This window comes from Pelophylax lessonae, assembly GCF_965119305.1.
Source record: "Pelophylax lessonae genome assembly, chromosome: 4".
Classification (NCBI taxonomy): Eukaryota; Metazoa; Chordata; class Amphibia; order Anura; family Ranidae; genus Pelophylax; species Pelophylax lessonae.
Window position 1 is genome coordinate 99,165,624 of NC_138771.1, and position 19,415 is coordinate 99,185,038.

Genomic DNA, 19,415 nt, shown 5'->3' on the forward strand with positions numbered 1-19,415 from the left:
AATTCACTAGATTCCCCCATCAACACAGATGGTGTTGACAGGGGAATCCCTCTTGTGGAGCAATTGTCTTCTCCCAGCAGGGGAAGACATCCCCGCCAGAAAAACACAGGGATTAGGAACAGGGACAGCAAAAAAAAAAAATCGCATGTGAAATCCAGCAGGCTGGTTGTACCTAAATTGTTGATCAATTCAGCCTACCGAAATATGATTAAAATCCTGCTGAACCAGCCGAGATTCCAACTGTCTATGGCCGGCCCAAGTCACAAAAATGTAAATAAATGGAACGCTTTTCAGATATTACTAAATGTAAATGTAAGCAAAAAGAATCAGAAATCCATCAAATATCAATCCTAAACCACATGTTTATCAGAGTAAAAAATAAAAGGTCAGCATATTACTTACATGCTGAATGGCGTCTTCCATTTGTCTCTCCTGTTCTTCATCTTGTAGTCTTCTAAGATAGCGCTTCTTCTCCACACGCTCCTCACTTTTTAGAGATGCTTCCAGCTGCTGTTCTTGGTTCAGCCTTTTTACTTGGTCTTCTCGGATAAACTCCTGACGTCGAGCTTCAGCTATTTGCTTTTCCCTCTGACTGTAAGTCATTCCCCTCTTTGAAACCTAATCAAAAAGAGAAATAAAATGCCCTGAAATTTACCATGAATGTGCTAAAGAGGAGATAAAGCGTAAACCCTACCAAAGAGTTATTAGCTAACTTTAGGACTGGGATGGCTGGTAATAGAAATAAGCAGAGGAAAGATGGCCTCCGCACATCTCTATTGCCTACGAGGACTGGAGCGGGGTCACTTCTGGTTCCGGCCCAATGTAAACAAGGCCATTTTTTTTAAAAGCACTGGATCAATGGTTTTTTTTTTTTTTTTTTTTGATCTAATGCTTTACACTGTGGATGAGAGATTTGGGGTCCGATTTATCCCCAGATCTCTGCATAAAATAGGACCTGTCGCTAGTGGTGCACCGAAATTTCGGCCGAAAACGGGTCATATATGCCGAAAATGAATACAAAAAGCAAAATACAGCGCTCTAAGTGCAGACAGATTTTATTGAAGTGCATTAAAACAAATTTAGCAACTCACAAGAAGCCAAGGCATGAAAAGGCTGTTGTATCCATGATTGATCAACACTCCTTTAGGTGGTGCCGTCCATCCACATATAAGGACAAAACCGAAGTAAGCCGTCCGTCACAGGTGGAGAGGTGCCGGCTGTCTCCTATGATAGTCCGGGTCCCAAGAGGAGCTGTGATGCGGAAGTGAAGAAGAAAGAATACAGCAGCGTCACCCGGAAGCTGGTGGGCGCACAACGCGTTTCTGAGCATGCACCAAGTCCCAAACGGACATGCCCGCTCTTTCCTCAGCTTCCGGGTAACGCTGCCATATTCTCTCATCTTCACTTCCGCATCACAGCTCCGCTTGGGACCGGGACTATCACAGGAGACAGCCGGCACCTCTCCTCCTGTGACGGACGGCTTGCTTTGGTTTTGTCCTTACATGTGGAGGGACAGCACCACCTAGGAGTCCTGCTCAATCATTGATACAACAGCCTTTTCATGCCGTGGCTTCTTTGGAGTTGCTACATTTGTATAAACACACTTTAATTAAATCGGTCTGCACTTAGAGCACTGTTCTGTGCTTTTTGTATTTGTTCCAGAGTTTTCCTCACTTCTGAGAAGAACTGCTTGGTGCAGTTGGATATCTTATTCAATGGACATTCCATACTTATTTACCAATTTGTTTTTTCCTCCCCTTCCCTTTTCCACTCCCTGCCTCCCCCTTCTAGCATTAAGTCATTATTTATGTTGGATGGATTTTAGTGCTTATATGTTTGTGTTTTTTCATGTCTCTTTTTTCATCTTCAATGATAGAAAAAACTATTTTAAAATCATTTGGGGTAAAAAAGTCCTTTTCGGTTTTCGGCCAAGGGCATCCTGAATTTTCGGTTTCTGTTTCAGCCCAGAATTTTCATTTCGGTGCATCCCTACCCATCACTGCTTATTTCTATTACATTACATTTCTTGTGATAGGAAGTGAACAAATAATAATAATGTAAAAGGGAAAGTTGGAAAAAAAAAAAAAAAGTCATAAAATAAATACCTGGATTTTTGACTTACCGTGAAATCCTTTTCTCGATCGTTTATTGACAGACGCAGCTCCATATAATTCTTGACCATTGGGACATCCCAAATCAGTATTTGCATGAGGGGTGAGAAAACGCAGAAAAAGAACGCAATTCCCAAAAAGGCTAAAACTTTAGCCAACCAGTGAACATGGAGCTCAACCAGGAACAACTGGAGCTCATATAGAACAAACACCCTCAAAGAGACTAAAGTCAAACAGCAGCCTGCAAAAACTTGAGGCCAAAAGAAGTATCCGAGGATGCCAACACATCTACTTTATAGAATTTTCTGAACGTGTGCACCGACGAACAACTTGCCGCCTTGCAAACTTGCATCACTGATGCCTGATGGCGAAAAGCCCAAGAAGCACTCAGCGTCCTAGTAGAAAGCGCCTTCACAGGGAAAAGTGTAACCTGACCCTTCAGTGAATAAGCCTGTACCACCGTCTGCCTGATCAATCTGGGTATGTTCTCAGCAGACATAGACAATCCCTTAGGAAGAAACGACGGATTAGGTCGAAGTACCACTTAATTTCTGTGAACGGCAGAATAGCGCCACCAATTCAGATACTCTGCGAGCAGAGGAATCTCCCTAATGTTCTCAAAGGGAGATTTTTGAAGAACAGACCGTACCCAAGGCCAACCGCTGTTGAACCCCTCTTTGGAGAAAGGCCAAAATCCTAGCCACCGGAAAAAAGCGAGGATGCCCCTTCAGCGATTCACACCATGAGATGTACGATTTCCACGTACGATGATAGATCTCCCAGCCTTCAACATTGTAGGAATTACTAAGTCAGAAAGACCCCTGACCTTCAGCACCTGGCTTTTAACAGCCACGCCATTAAAGCCAGCGACTGTAAAGCAGGATGGAAGATCGGCCCTTGAGACAGCAGATCTTCCCTGAGAGGAAATCTCCAAGGAGCATCGGCGACCAACCTTACCATATCTGCGTACCGGCAAGGCGAGTCTGGGTCCACCAGAATGACCAGAATCCCTTCCACCTCTATTCTGTGCAGAATCCTCGGCAGGAGCTTCAGCAGAGGGAACACATAAATCAGCCGATACTGACCCCAAGGAGCCACCAGAGTGTCTGTGGCAACGGCAAGAGGATCCTGAGACCTGGCTACAAACCTCTGTACCTTCTTGTTGAGTCGAGAGGCTAACAGGTCAACGTCGGGTGTCCCCCACCGGACACATAGCAGGTGAAACACCTCCGGGTGCAGGGACAATTCCCCCCGATCCAACACCTTACGACTCAGGTAATCCGCCTGCCAGTTCTCCACTCCTTGGATATGCACGGCGGAAAGGGCTGGAACAAAATGTTCTGCCTATTTCAGGATCTCGGCAACCTCCCAGGCCGCCAGGACACTCTTGGTGCCCCCTAGATGATTGATGTAAGCCACAACCGTGGCATTGTCCTATTGAAACAGAACTGGACAACTCTGAAGAAGATTCATCCAGTGACTCAGGCAAAGCTTTATCGCTCAGATCCAGGACCCCAGGACACACAGGCTTCCCAAGCACTTCTCCCCAGCCGGACAGGCTGACATCCATGGTTACCATGGTCCAATACAATGGAAGGATTGTCCTGGTGTAGGGCCAACGAATGAAGCCACCAAAGAAGAAGAACACTCCTTGTGCTAGGACTCAACTAAATCATAGCGTCCAAGGATTTTAGATCTTTGTTCCACTTGACAAGAATTTCCCTTTGTAAGGGGCTTGTGTGGAACTGAGCAAACGGAACCGCCTCGAAGGTCAACACCATCAGACCAAAGGCTCACATGCATGTCCACAGAGAGGACAAGTTGCTGGAGAACAGCAGGCGAATCGCCTTCTGCAACTTCTGCAGCTCTCCCGGGGGAAGAAACACCCTCACCGAAGCGGAGTCCAGAGTCAGACCCAGGTAATCCATCTTTTAAGATGGGACCAGAGCAGTTTTTTTTTTTAAATTGATGTTCCAACCAAACTCTTGCAGAGTTCGTACAGTGACTGACAAGTCGCCCAACCGCATTGAATGCGAGTCTGCTCTCCCCAGTACCGCAATCTCCCGCTGTTACAGTAATGCCAATACCGGAGCCAACACGTTGGTGAAGACCATGCGGGCGGAGGTGAGACCAAAAAGGTAACGCCACAAATTGATAATGTTCCTCTCCTACAGCAAAGCAAAGAAAAACGCCGGTGTCCTGCGTAAATAGGGATGTGCAGATTTGCATCCTCGATATCGATAGAGGCCAAAAAGTCCCCTTGGTGTAGGAACGCTACTACCGGGCGAATGGACTCCATTCGAAAGCTCTGTACCCGCACAAAGCGATTCAGAGCGTTGAGGTCAAGAATTGGATGTACTTTCCCTTCTTTTTTGGGAACAGTAAACAGGTTTGCATAAAACCCTTGAAAGCGTTCCAGAGGGAATCAGCACAACCACCCTTTGCGACTGCAGATCTTGTACCGCCTCTCATAGATCCCTTAACCGATCTGAAGATAGGCGTAGATTGGACGGGAAGAATCTGTCTGACGGTCTGGACCTGAATTCGATCTTGTAACCCGATCGGAGCAGCTCGTGGGCCCATTTGTCCTGAATCAAGGAGGTCCATGGCTCCGGACAGGAAACAAAGACGTCCCCTCAACCCAGATACGGGTGAGGGCAACTCTTCATGCAGACGGAGATTTGTCCGCAGATCTGGAGGGGCCTGTTCTCGGCTTAACCGGCCACATTTTCTTCAAACACCCAGATGGCCTAAATGGCATAGGTCCTTTCTCCTGCATGCCGAAGTCACGAAGGGGCCGCCTGTGTGCTGAAAAATAAGGGCCCTGTCTATTAAGCGGTGACTTGCCCTTAGCGGATTCCAACAAAGACCCAAATAGGTGGTACCCCGTAAAGGAAAGATCTGTAGAGCCTGATCCGCAGACCAGCTTTTTAGCCCCACCATGTGTGGTTACCATTATCGCGTTTAGAACAACGCCACAGACGCGCGACAATTTTGTAACAGTAGGAGGGAAAAGGGAGTACCTTTGCCGCCTTTAGGGGATCTGCGCCCCCCATGTTAACATTTTCTGCACCGATACAATTAGTGCATCCACCAGCGCCCTTGAATGTGCAGTAAAAAAGGAATCGTCCTCACTGCAGAGCACCCGAAATGTGTGGATGCAGACCCAATAGATTCGCTATGTGCTAAGCTTACCCTGAGTGAGTGCATAACAAGCGGGGGGGGGGGGGGGTGTTGCTGACCGCAGTCCCGCAAGGAGACGCCGGCTAAAGAGAGACCATAAATTACATGAGGACATAGCCCCCTATAAAGAGGGTGCCAGCCGTGACACAGACACACAAGCAGAGTACCCCTACACACGGCACCCCCCCCCCCCCCCCCCCAGGTTCAAAGGGGGCAGATGCCCATTTGCTGCTCTATCACCCCGGTCAGCAGCTCAAACCGCCTGGTCAGCAACTCGGTCAGCCAGCCTCAAGTAGGCCCCAAAGCTGTGGCCTAAATTTGGGGCCCGATCCAGTCGTGGGTCTGCTGTCAGCTCTATCAGCTTGATTAGCAGTTTGGACAGCTCGGATAGGAGCTTGGACAGCCTGGTCAGTTGCCCCCGGACAGCTTGGTCAGTCACTCAGACAGCCAGCTCCATCAGCCACGAGAAGGCCGTAAGCCACGGCCTTAATTTTTCTGATCCGGCCACGTGAGGCGATCCGTCGGCATCCACCGGTCAGCTCAGTCAGGCACTTCGGACAGCTTGACATGGTACCCGGGCGGCTTGATATAGTACTCGGACAGGAACAGCCGTGAGTAGGCCGCAAGCCGCGGCCTTAATTTTCGGCCCGATCCAGCCAAGTGAGGCGCAGACCCGTGTATGAAGAAACATCCGCTCCCCCTCAAGCCTATAACCGCCGCAGGGAGCCTAAAAGACATCTCTGCCCCAGTCACTAATCCCCATGGGAACTTGCTCAAAGACCCCCGTTTGCGATCCTGATAGCCCGATCAGCAACAACCGCATACATCCCCCCCCCTCCCCTTACTGGAGCAAGTGGCAAAGCCAGCTCCTACCTAACTCCGGGAGGGGGGGCGTGGGTGTAGTTTGGGGCCAAAAGACCACCGTGACTGTTAGAGGGAATAGGGGAATGGAAGGGAACCCGGGGGTTCGACCATCCCAAGGAGGGGCCCACGTCCACCCCGAGACCGCAAGAGCTATGGGGGGACACTACTCACCATACCAACGACATCGGGTGGGCCCCACTCCGGACAGACTACCTCTCCACTCGAGGTGAGGGTGCTGACTGCCAAGTGGTACGCTGCGACTCCCCTGTCCATTTTGGCTCTGTCGTGGCGAGGCCTAGCGCTGGGCTGCACATGCTCGCTGGCCGGGCTGGGAGACCTTAAGGATCTAGCATATCCAGTCCGAAACCCAGGCCGGCTGTTGATTTCAGTTCTCTCAGGAACATAACTAGCTAAAAAATTAAATTTTTAGCAAAGGTTCCCTTTAAAATAAAGAAGACAAGCCAAGACCGAAGTCCCAGCCGGGAACTAGGTCCTACTCCTAAACTAGGCAGAAACAAACTGAGGGCTATAGCAGAGTGTGTAGGTGTATGCCTGCAAGGACGGCCCCATATGTGTGGTAAAGCTTTTTCCTGCTTAATGTTCTACTTGCATGCGCAATTGTAAAGCATGACATGCTGGGTATCTATTTACTTGGCGTAACAGCTTTCATGGCAAAAAAAAAAAAAAAAATTGGATTTTTGACTTACCGTAAAAACCATTTCTCTCATGTTCATTGCCAGACACAGCTCCTGTCATTCTTGACCATTGGGTTATGCTGCCCCCTACAGGAGTAGGACACTAGGCAGAACTAAATGGCTACACCCATGGGCAGTCCCAGGTGGTATACTCCCTCTTCCTGCTATAGTCAGTTTTGTTACAAGCAATGTCAGGAGAATCATAACTCAACAGAGGGGTGGGTGCCATGTCCGTCAATGAACATCTTCCTGAAAGAATTGGTAGCTGCCAGGTACACCCTAATTGCCCGGATCACATCCAATGCATGCAAGGCTATTTCATTTGGATGTTTAGGTCTGGGACACAGGGAAGGCAACACAACGTCAAGCAAAAGGACAGTCGGGAACTCTGTAAATCTTCCAATTCTTTATTATCACACCCAAGTGAGTAAAAAGGACAAGGTGGCTAACGTGTTTCGGCGATGTGCCGCGCACACACACAACATATTAAAAAACACATATTATATAAACTATGTACAGTGCCTTGCGAAAGTATTCGGCCCCCTTGAACTTTGCGGTCTTTTGCCACATTTCAGGCTTCAAACATAAAGGTATAAAACTGTAATTTTTTTTGAAGAATCAACAACAAGTGGGACACAATCATGAAGGGGAACAAAATTTATTGGATATTTCAAACTTTAACAAATAAAAAAAAAAAAATGAAAAATTGGGCGTGCAAAATTATTCAGCCCCCTTAAGTTAATACTTTGTAGTGCCACCTTTTGCTGCGATTACAGCGGTAAGTCGCTTGGGGTAGGTCTCTATAAGTTTTGCACATCGAGAGACTGAAATTTTTGCCCATTCCTTCTTGCAAAACAGCTCCAGCTCAGTGAGGTTGGATGGAGAGCGTTTGTGAACAGCAGTTTTCAGTTCATTCCACAGATTCTCGATTTGATTCAGGTCTGGACTTTGACTTGGCAATTCTAACACCTGGATATGTTTATTTGTGAACCATTCCATTGTAGATTTTGCTTTATGTTTTGGATCATTGTCTTGTTGGAAGACAAATCTCTGTCCCAGTCTCAAGTCTTTTGCAGACTCCATCAGGTTTTCTTCCAAAATGGTCCTGTATTTGGCTCCATCCACCTTCCCATCAATTTTAACCATCTTCCCTGTCCCTGCTGAAGAAAAGCAGGCCCAAACCATGATGCTGCCACCACCAGAGCTGTGTTGTTTTTACGCCAAACATAACGTTTTGCATTGTTGCCAAAAGGTTCGACTTTGGTTTCATCTGACCAGAGCACCTTCTTCCACATGTTTGGTGTGTCTCCCAGGTGGCTTGTGGCAAACTTTAAACGACACTTTTTATGGATATCTTTAAGAAATGGCTTTCTTCTTGCCACTCTTCCATAAAGGCCAGATGTGTGCAGTATACGACTGATTGTTGTCCTATGGACAGAGTCTCCCATCTCAGCTGTAGATCTCTGCAGTTCATCCAGAGTGATCATGGGCCTCTTAGCTGCATCTCTGATCAGTCTTCTCCTTGTATGAGCTGAAAGTTTAGAGGGACGGCCAGGTCTTCGTAGATTTGCAGTGGTCTGATACTCCTTCCATTTCAATATTTTAGCTTGCACAGTGCTCCTTGGGATGTTTAAAGCTTGGGAAATCTTTTAGTATCCAAATCCGGCTTTAAACTTCTCCACAACAGTATCTCGGACCTGCCTGGTGTGTTCCTTGTTCTTCATGATGCTTTCTGCGCTTTAAACGGACCTCTGAGACTATCACAGTGCAGGTGCATTAATACGGAGACTTGATTACAAACAGGTTGATTCTATTTATCATCATTAGTCATTTAGGTCAACATTGGATCATTCAGAGATCCTCACTGAACTTCTGGAGAGAGTTTGCTGCACTGCAAGTAAAGGGGCTGAATAATTTTGCACGCCCAATTTTTCAGTTTTTTTATTTGTTAACAAAGTTTGAAATATCCAATAAATTTCGTTCCACTTGTTGTTGATTCTTCACAAAAAATTAGTTTTATATCTTTATGTTTGAAGCCTGAAATGTGGCAAAAGGTTGCAAAGTTCAAGGGGGCCGAATAATTTCGCAAGGCACTGTACATGTATATATACACACACACACACACACACACACACACACACACACACACAATAGCAGACTCCACCCCCATACCACTCAATTAGTAATTGAATCAAGTGCTGTGCTGACCAAAAATGATCAACAGCTGTTACAAATTGTAGGGGGGAAGTAGTCTCCAATGTGTGTTAGTTAAAACAGATGACAGCCATAATGGAACAAAATATAGGGTACATTAAAATACAAGAAAACATACACAGGTCATGTAATAATTTACTTAAGAAAAAGATCCACATCATAACGATGATTCATTCCCAAAGGCATTCTTGTTTGGAGGTTAAATATCCACCACACCTCCCAGGATAGGAGCTTGCTGTGGATATCACCCCCTCGGGAGGACAAACCAACCCTTTCTACTCCTTGAAAGGTAAAGGAAGTCATACTGTAAAGGAAGACATACTGTCAACTGATGATGCGTTTGTGGTGGAATGTGAGACTATTACTGTAGACCTAAAAAGAGAGTCAGTATAATGAACAACGCATCCCCGGAGCACTTCGCTTGGCTTCCAAAAGAGATAAGGCATTCAGTCTGAGAAACTCAGGCAAGGGTCAGTATAGCAAAAGAAATGAAACCTGTTCTAAAAATATGCCACTGTCTAGAAATAAAAATCCCATTACTTTTGTTACCACTTATTCATTAGAATTTAGTTTAATTTAAAAAAAATATTATTTCTAAGTACTTACCTTTACTTGCAACAGATAAAGACTTGGCCCTTTCATTTGATTTTCCAGCAGACGTGCCAAGACATTGGGCAATATATTGTCCCCCAGTCTATATGAATCTAGGCATTCACACAAAACTTGGTTGCAAACTTTTGGCTTGTATATTTGTGGTACAATTTGTCTAATGTTTATAAACACTTTAAATATGTGCACCATGGAAATATGACTTCCTTTACCTTTCAAGGACTAGAAAGAGTTGGTTTGTCCTCCCGAGGGGGTGATATCCACCGCAAGCCCATATTCCGGAAGGTGTGGTGGTTTTTTAACCTCCAAGCAAGGATGCCTTTGGGAATGAATCATCGTTATGATGTGGATCGTTTCCTGAAGTAAATTATTACATGGCCTGTGTATGTTTCATGTACAAGTATTTTATTGTACCATATATTTTGTTCCATTAAGGCTGTCATCTGTTTTAACTAATACACATTGGAGACTACTTCCCTTCTAACATTTGTAACAGCTGTTGACCCTTTCTGGTCAGCACAACACTTGATTCAAATACTAATTGATTGGTATGGGGGTGGAGTCTCCTATTATGTGTGTGTGTGTGTGTATATATATATATATATATATATATATATATATAATTTTTTTTCATATGTTGTGTGTGCTGTGACCAAGGCTCATTGCCGAAACGCGTTAGCCACCTTAACCTTTTTACTCACTGGAGGTGTGACAATAAAGAATTGGAAGATTTAGAGAGTTGTCAGCAGTCCTTTTGCTTGACATTATATTTCATCGTGTTTGGAGAGATCACCATAGCCTGTGCACCTGATGAACGTTTCCATTTACCTGATGGTTCTGCTGTTCAGAGCGATGTGTTTTTGTCTGAAGGCAACACAATGTCTTCATTCAAATGAAAGTCAGAGACCAACTTAGGAAGGAATGACGGACAGGGTCGAAGCACGAAGCACCAACTTTTCCTTGTGAATCACCAAGTAAGGTGAACGACAGGATAACCACACGCAGAGGTGATAGCCACCAAAAAGACCACCTTCTAGGCCAGCGTAAGCAGGGGAATATCCTGTGGACGGCACCAGGGCAGACTTCTGAAAACTCAAAATCCAGCCGAACTCCTGCAGAGTTCGTATGGTGATCTGCAGGTTCTCCACCAGAGCAGAGGGAGACTCTAAAGTGTATCCACCACCAAGTGAAATTCCTCCTTACCGAACGGAAAAAGGTAAGGTGCAAATTATAAACTCATATGCTGAACAAAATCCGATCTCCTAGGAGATCCACCATATTTATTTTATATATTCACCAAGCACTGAATACCGGGAGCAGCTTCAACACACTATCAGCGCACCCATCCCCCCTTAACAGAGGGAGACTCGGCTGGCAGAAGGAGATCATCCAAGTATCCCAGTACCGCAATCCCCCATTGGTGTAGCAAGGCTAGCACTGGAGCCAACACTTTTGTGAAGACCCGAAGAGTGGAGGTGAGACCAAAGGGTAACGCCACAAACTGATAATGCTCCTCTCCCACAGTAAAGCGGAGAAAATGTTGGCGACTGGCACAGATTGGAATGTGAAGGCATCCTTGATATCTATAGAGGCGAGGAAATCCCCCTGATGCAGAGATGCCACCACTGTTGGAATGGACTCTAGTTTGAACTTCTGTACTCGCACAAAGCAGTTTAGCGCCTTGAGGTCCAGGATTGGACGTACTTCCCCTTCCTTCCTGGGGACTGTGAACAGGTTTGAGAAAAAAAAACCCTGAAAATTTTCTAAAGTCGGAACCAGAGCAATTACACCTTGAAGGAACAGGTCTTGTACCGCCCCCCCTACAGACCCTGTAACCGGTCTGGGGACAAGCGCAGGTTGGAAGGAAAAAACCTTGCCGGGGGGGACAAGGGGAAAACTCGAACTTGTAGCCGGACCGAATGACTTTGTGAACCTACTTGTTTGGCACCTGGGAAGTCCATGGGTCTGAAAACCAGCAAAGCTGTCCCCCCCACCCCTGATATGGGTGAGGGTGCATCTTCATGCAGAAGGAGCCTTGTCTCGGCTTGCCAGACCAGGTTCGTTGGGATTCGTCAGAGGAGGCCCTGAAAAGGCTTCGAGCCCTTGTCGGTCGACCCTGAGGGACGAAAAAAACTTCTTATGAGCCGGAAAGGAGGGTCCATGTCTACGACGATGTTCCTTGCCCTTAGTAGCCTGCAGAAGAAAAGGTACTCTCCCCCGCCCCCTTGAGACCTTTTATGATGTCATCCACGGTAGCTCCAAACAGACGATCTCCTTGAAAGGGAAGATCAGTCAAGGCCTTATTAGAAGTCTGGTCTGCAGACCAGCATTTGAGCCAAAAGACACGCCGAAGGACCAAACAGAGAGGAGAGCCATCAGGGGAGCTGCGTCCAAAGAGGCATCCACCAGCTCGGCAAAGGCAGGAGGAAGCGGTTCTCCCTTCAGATCACGGCATAGGAGCTTAGCCCACTCGGTCAGAGTTTATGACACTAGGGCAATAGTAAATACTGGCCTCATTGCTGAACCAGCTAAGGTATACATTATGCAGGCCACAGCCTTTGCCTTCCAGTCAGCGGGATCCTTAAAGGCCAGGGTCTTTTCCACTGGAATTACAGTTGCCTTGTTCAATCTGGAAACCAGAGGGTCCACCACTGGTGGTACAGTCTACTTCTTAAAAAGAGGGACTCCTCATAGGGGTAATGCCTAGTAAAGCGATTCGGAACCCCACGGGGACGCTTTAGTCGTCCCCACTCTTTAGCCACAATTCTGTCAAAATAGATGGGGAAAGGAAACACCTTTGCCGCTCTGGATGGCTTGTGAGTGCCAAAGGGTACCTGCGCCTCCGTCGCAGCTTCAGCTGCATTCTCCTTCTTCAGGGTCTCACACACAGATACAGTTAGTGCATCAACCGGTACCTTTTCATGCGTGGCCGCCGACATGGAGGTATAATCCTCACCGTCAGAGGATTCCAGGCACGTGGTCGCAGACCCAGCAAGGTGACCCATGTCCGCGACGGGCCGAATCAGATTCAGGATCCTATGAGACCATGAGGCAGGGGAAGACGAGGGGTGCTTTTTGCTAGCCCATTGCCCGCAAGCCGCCTCAACCCGGGACACATAGGACTTCTGGACCGCCGTTAGTGCATGGATGGATGGTTGGGGCCTGGAGGGCACCACAGCCACAAAGAGGGGGATCAGGTGGGAAAACATGCTCCAAAGACTATGAGTCACCAGGGGGACCCTACAAAAAAGTGTAACACACTGCTAAGGGACAACACCCACCGTGCTGGTAGCACCACCCAGTCCCCAGCACAAGGCACAGAACGATCCTCAGGAGAGAGGAAGAGGACCCCACCAGACTCACCAGCCGCCGACACAGGCACCTGCGACCACCAGAACAATCTGCACTACACATGCGCAATCAGGAAGCTAAATGATCCAGGAGTCAGCACCAGGGGATACGGAGGGGGCTCCCACTGCCGAAAACGCTGCCCACAGTGCTCTGTCATGACCGTCGCTATTTGCATTGGTAAACCACAAGAAAATGGCCGCCAGACTACACAAACATGGTCGCCGTGCATAGAAACACACAGGCTACAACAAAATGGCTGCCCCACGAGGCATACACGGACCCAGAATACAGGGACCGGGCCTCAAGGACAGATCCAGGCAGGAGCCACCACCAGGTACAACCCCCCTGCTCAATTGATTTTTCAGTCGCCGGCGGCGCACCCCCCTTCGCCAGTTAGTGCTCTGCCCCCACCCCAGGAAAGTGGCCAGGCCACCTAAATAAAAGTACAACCCCAGCATATGCAGGGGGGGGCTGAATGGGAGTGGGTTCCTGCGGGAAGGATGGGAACCCGGGAGTCCGGCCGTCCCAAGAAGGGGCCCATGTCCACCCCAAAATCCTCCAGGGGTAGAGGGAGGACAGCTACTCACCATACCAGGTACAGGGTGGGCTCCGCTCCAGATCCTCCTCCCCAAACTCAGACTGAGGCCAGGTTGTTTGCGACTTCACAAGACGCCCCGTCCAGTGGGGCTATGTCGCGGCCGACCTGCATGCGCTCGCTGGCCAGACTGGGGTGACCACTGGATCTAGAGTATTCAGCCGGTAGCCCAGGAAAAAAATTTCCGATCTAGAAATGTTGCCAGGACCAAAGATTCCAGCAAAGGACTAGGTCCTTACTCCTGACTAGGCAGAAAAAAACTGAGTGACTTCAGCAGGAAGAGGGAGTATACCCCCTGGGACAGCCCATTATTGTAGCCAGAAGTTTTTTCTGTCCAATGTCCTACTCCTGTAGGGGGCAGCATTACCCAATGGTCAAGAATGACAGGAGCTGTGTCTGTCAATGAACGAAAGCGGAAAATGGGTTATATATTCCTTTTTTTTTTTTTTCATTAAAGTGTATTTTTTTCCAAAAAAATAAGAACCCTTGAAATAATTTTTAGGTCTCAGGGAACCCCTGCTAAAAATGACTACATCTATAACTCATGATACATTAGTATGATGGTCAGTGGGATGAATGCTGCTTACACTTGTTGACACTGAAAATAATTACCTTCTTCCAGATAGCTAAAAAGATCAATGGTCTTTTATGTATTTTTGTTGTTTGTTTTGAAAAAAATTCAATAAAAATTATCTGATTAAAAAAAAAAAGATCAATGGTGTCAGGGGAACTTATCTCAGAGGCAGAAATTGCTCATTGCTCAAGGAACCCCTAGCAACCTCTGGAGGAACCCTGGTTGAGATCCACTGCTTTACAGGATGAAAAATAAATAAATACACAGAGGAGACATATTACCTCCAAGCTGCCTGTCAAATGCCCTCTGTAAAGCAAGGCAGCAGGGCACAACATCATTGCCCTTTGAAGAGTGATTCCAGGTTGCCTATCCTTATCCTGGAGACCTGCTACACATCTGTACACACGTCCAATAATTAAAAGGTGCTGATGACAACCAGGGAATAGAAAGGAAGGGGAGGGGAAGGAAAAGAGGAAAGGAAGGGTGGGGGAGAGGAAAAAGGAAGGGGGGGGAAGAGGAAAAAGGAAGGGGGGGGAAGAGGAAAAAGGAAGGGGGGGGAAGAGGAAAAAGGAAGGGGGGGGAAGAGGAAAAAGGAAGGGGGGGGGGAAGAGGAAAAAGGAAGGGGGGGGGAAGAGGAAAAAGGAAGGGGGGGGGGAAGAGGAAAAAGGAAGGGGGGGGGGGAAGAGGAAAAAGGAAGGGGGGGGGAAGAGGAAAAAGGAAGGGGGGGGGGAAGAGGAAAAAGGAAGGGGGGGGGAAGAGGAAAAAGGAAGGGGGGGGGGAAGAGGAAAAAGGAAGGGGGGGGGAAGAGGAAAAAGGAAGGGGGGGGGAAGAGGAAAAAGGAAGGGGGGGGGAGAGGAAAAAGGAAGGGGGGGGGGAAGAGGAAAAAGGAAGGGGGGAGAGGAAAAAAGGAAAAAGGAAGGGGGGAGAGGAAAAAAGGAAAAAGGAAGGGGGGGGGGAAAGAGGAAAAAAGAAGGGGGGAAGAGGAAAAAGGAAGGGGGGAGAGGAAAAAGGAAAAAGGAAGGGGGGAGAGGAAAAAAGGAAAAAGGAAGGGGGGGGAGAGGAAAAAGGAAGGGGGGGGAGAGGAAAAAGGAAGGGGGGGGAGAGGAAAAAGGAAGGGGGGGAAGAGGAAAAAGGAAGGGGGGGGGAAGAGGAAAAAGGAAGGGGGGGGGGAGAGGAAAAAGGAAGGGGGGGGGAGGAAAAAGGAAGGGGGGGGAAGAGGAAAAAGGAAGGGGGGGGGGAAGAGGAAAAAGGAAGGGGGGGGGGAAGAGGAAAAAGGAAGGGGGGGGGAAGAGGAAAAAGGAAGGGGGGGGGGGAAGAGGAAAAAGGAAGGGGGGGGAAGAGGAAAAAGGAAGGGGGGGGGGAAGAGGAAAAAGGAAGGGGGGGGGAAGAGGAAAAAGGAAGGGGGGGGGAAGAGGAAAAAGGAAGGGGGGGGAGAGGAAAAAGGAAGGGGGGGGAGAGGAAAAAGGAAGGGGGGGGGAGAGGAAAAAGGAAGGGGGGGAGAGGAAAAAGGAAGGGGGGGGGAAAGAGGAAAGGAAGGGGGGGGGAAGAGGAAAGGAAGGGGGGGGGGGAAGAGGAAAGGAAGGGGGGGGAAGAGGAAAGGAAGGGGGGGAGAAGAGGAAAGGAAGGGGGGGAGAAGAGGAAAGGAAGGGGGGGAGAAGAGGAAAGGAAGGGGGGGAGAAGAGGAAAGGAAGGGGGGGAGAAGAGGAAAGGAAGGGGGGGAGAAGAGGAAAGGAAGGGGGGGAGAAGAGGAAAGGAAGGGGGGGAGAAGAGGAAAGGAAGGGGGGGAGAAGAGGAAAGGAAGGGGGGAAGAGGAAAGGAAGGGGGGGAAGAGGAAAGGAAGGGGGGAAGAGGAAAGGAAGGGGGGAAGAGGAAAGGAAGGGGGGGAAGAGGAAAGGAAGGGGGGAAGAGGAAAGGAAGGGGGGAGAGCAAAGGAAGGGGGGAGAGGAAAGGAAGGGGGGGGAGAGGAAAGGAAAGGGGGGGAGAGGAAAGGAAAGGGGGGGAGAGGAAAGGAAGGGGGGGGAGAGGAAATGAAGGGGGGGGGAGAGGAAATGAAGGGGGGGAGGAAAGGAAGGGGGGGGGGGAGAGGAAAGGAAGTGAAGAGAGGAAATGAGGGAGGAAGGAAAGGAAGGGTAAGGTATGGAGGGAAGGAAAGAGAGGAAGGGAAGAGAGGAAGGGGAAGGAAAGGAAGAGAAGAAAAAAGAAGGTTGGGGGAAAAATATCCCCAGGTTAAGTTTTACTTTAAATCGGAGTTCGACTCGTTTTTGTGTTTATTAAAAGTCAGCATCTACTAAAAGTGTAACACACACTCACCTGTCCCACGATCCAGCCGCCTGAAGCCTCCCTCCACTCCCTCGCCGTTCGGCGGCACCGACATCTCTAGTGTGGGCAGCCGTCTGTGGCAACTTGCGGCTTTAGTCCCAATTCACATTTGTGCGATGCGGGAACGCTGCGAATATGCAGCATGATCCCGCATCGCATCCGCACCCCTGGCAGTTCATACTGCCATATGCGATACGCAGGGGGTTTCAATTAAAAGTTAACGACACCCCCAGTTGCGATCTGCAAGTTGGCACAGAATCGGATCGCACTAGTGTGAACCACCATGCGATCCGATTCTGCTGCGGATAAAAAAAAGGGTCCTGTGTGTGTTTAGTGCGGATGGGGTGCGAATTCAGCCATACAAAGTGTATGGCTGAAATTTTCACTGCACAGAGATCGCATGTAATTTAGGAGCAGTGCACTCCGAATTACATGCGATCTCCGTGATCGCACTGTGAACCAGGGCTCACAGCTGGGTGCGCACTGCACAAGTGGCGCTGCACGTTGTGAATGGCCGGGCAATCTTCTGGGACCTGCGACGTGTCCCAGAAGATTGCAGGAAAGGATGGGGAGAGGAGAACTTTCGCTTGAGCTGCCTAGGCGGCCAGAACAGAAGTGGGAACCTGTCAAATCTAGGTACCAGCCCCCCCCCCCCCCCCGAAAAAAAAAAAAAACATGCCAGATGTGGCATGTCAAGGGGTCAGGAGTATTTAAAGCGGTGGAACTCCGCTTTAAGGGAGATTGGTTTGGAACTTTAGGAACACAACTCAAATGCTTGTTTTCCTACGGGTCTTTACACACCGCAATGTGTCACTTTATCAAATGCTGCGTTGCGGATTAACATACACCTCAATACCTTTTCACTAAGCTTTATTTCTAAATGAAACCTCAACTGCCATTTATGTGCATTGTTTTTATATGAGGTTACATCTGCTGCATTACAGTGGCGGCTGATGTATACAGGGCGCAGGGGAGCCGCCCCCCCATCCATGCGTCCGGCCCCCTAATCTGCATGCAGGGGCGCCGGACGCATGGAGTACAATGGGATTTTTTTTTTTTTATTTGGCATCACCTGATTAGAGCCAGAGGCTCTAATAGGGCGATGCAAAGGGTGGACCTGGGGCGCAGAGCAGTGCGTCCCGAGTCCACCCATTGTGTGACAATAGCGAATGAAAATTCGCTATTGTCACACCGATCCTCCTCCTGGCCAATCAGGAAGCGCGTCCGATACGCGCTTCCTGATTGGCCGCAAGACAAACCCCTTGCCATTGGCCAAGGAGGAGGCGGGACCGGAAAGGACTCGTGGAGTCGCGCCGCTGGTCACCGGGACTCAGAAGAAGCTGCCGCTGCTGGAAGGACTCGTTGAGATGCGCCGCCCGCCGCCGCTGCTGCTCCAGGTAGGTAAGGGGGCACGCACACTGATCTCTGCATTGGGGGCATGTACTCTGCATTGGGGGCATGTACTCTGCATTGGGGGCATGTATGCTGGTCACTACATTGGGGGCACGCACGCGGATCTCTGCATTGGGGGGCACGTACGCTGGTCACTGCATTGGGGGCACGTATGCTGGTCACTGCATTGGGGGCACGTACGCTGGTCACTGCATTGGGGGCACGTACGCTGGTCACTGCATTGGGGGCACGTACGCTGGTCACTGCATTGGGGGCACGTACGCTGGTCACTGCATTGGGGGCATGTACGCTGGTCACTGTGCATTGAAAGGGGGCACGCTGGTCACTGTGCATTGAAAGGGGGCACGCTGGTCACTGTGCATTGAAAGGGGGCACGCTGGTCACTCTGCATTGAAAGGGGGCACACTATACCTTAATTACTGAAGGCCCCTTTCACACTTTTGCGACCTCAAAGTCATGCAATTTTTTACAGCCGCAAAGCAATGCCTATTATATTTTTCTGTTTGCGCAGAAAAAAAAAATAAAGTAATGCACATTCTGTTTTTTTTTTTCCAGCACAGGACAGCACAACATAACTCCTCTTTTTCTGGAATGAATGGCCCTTAAAAGGGGATTTTTCCTCACTTACTATGATGACCCCAGGACAGGAAGTGGGGGGAAATCTCCCAAATGGAGCAAAACAAATGACTAATATTAATGATGATGATACGGGTTCTGAGCATTCCCTGCTGTATGCAAAACCAGAAAAGGTTACCTTTCAGATCCACTATAACTATAAATGTCCGGGAACAACGATTGTCCTCGATGTGGAGAGCACAGAACACAGGGACATATAACATTTGGGGACATGAACACACATAATGACAAGACTGGCTCAGTGTCATCTTTACCATCATGGCTCCGCAGACCCCGCGCTTCCCCTGATCCGGATTGTCGCTCCTGTTTAGCCGCGTTACTCCGGTAACCAAGTTACCAAGGAAGTGTTCTGTACCTTCCCGCCCACCGTCCCCCACGTGACCGGACACGCCCCACACATCCAAATACACCTAGGCACAATGTGTAGCCGCCACACCGGGGGCGGCCATCTTTTTGGTATTCTACTAATAATTTCTATTCATGAAATCAGGGCGCGCAGCATACAGAAGCCGCTGTCTTCAGGACATGGAATATATGATGGCCATAACTAGTTATTACATAAAGCATGAGACAACCTCCCACAATGTGAGCTCTATGTGGGAAAGCTGGGTCCTTTGCCCGTATAGGTGTATTTGTTTGTAAAGGCGCCACCTAGCGTTGTTTTATTTTTCTTTCCATAAAATACAGGGTTGTTCTTCTCCCTGTTTGGAATAAATAAATAATCAGCAGCTACAAATAACTACCTACACTCAGGCATGGCAGCCAAAATCATTTGTGGGGCCCCTGGTCCTGATCACCAACATTTCCAGGGCCCGTCTACTGGTTGTCACAACAAATCCACCCACTGAGTC

General features: G+C 48.6%; 1 protein-coding gene across 1 annotated transcript in view; it reads right to left on the reverse strand.

Annotated features, from left to right (window-relative positions):
- The window catches only part of MNS1 (meiosis specific nuclear structural 1), an 86,901-nt gene extending 67,976 nt beyond the window's left edge, over positions 1-18,925 (reverse strand). The window contains exons 1-2 of the mRNA XM_082256183.1: positions 18,819-18,925; positions 403-618 (exon numbers count right to left, since the gene is read on the reverse strand). Coding sequence (XP_082112309.1) covers positions 403-618; positions 18,819-18,824 — 222 coding nt within the window. The 5' untranslated portion in view covers positions 18,825-18,925. The remainder of the gene's footprint in view (positions 1-402; positions 619-18,818) is intronic.
- Positions 18,926-19,415: the final 490 nt, after the last annotated feature.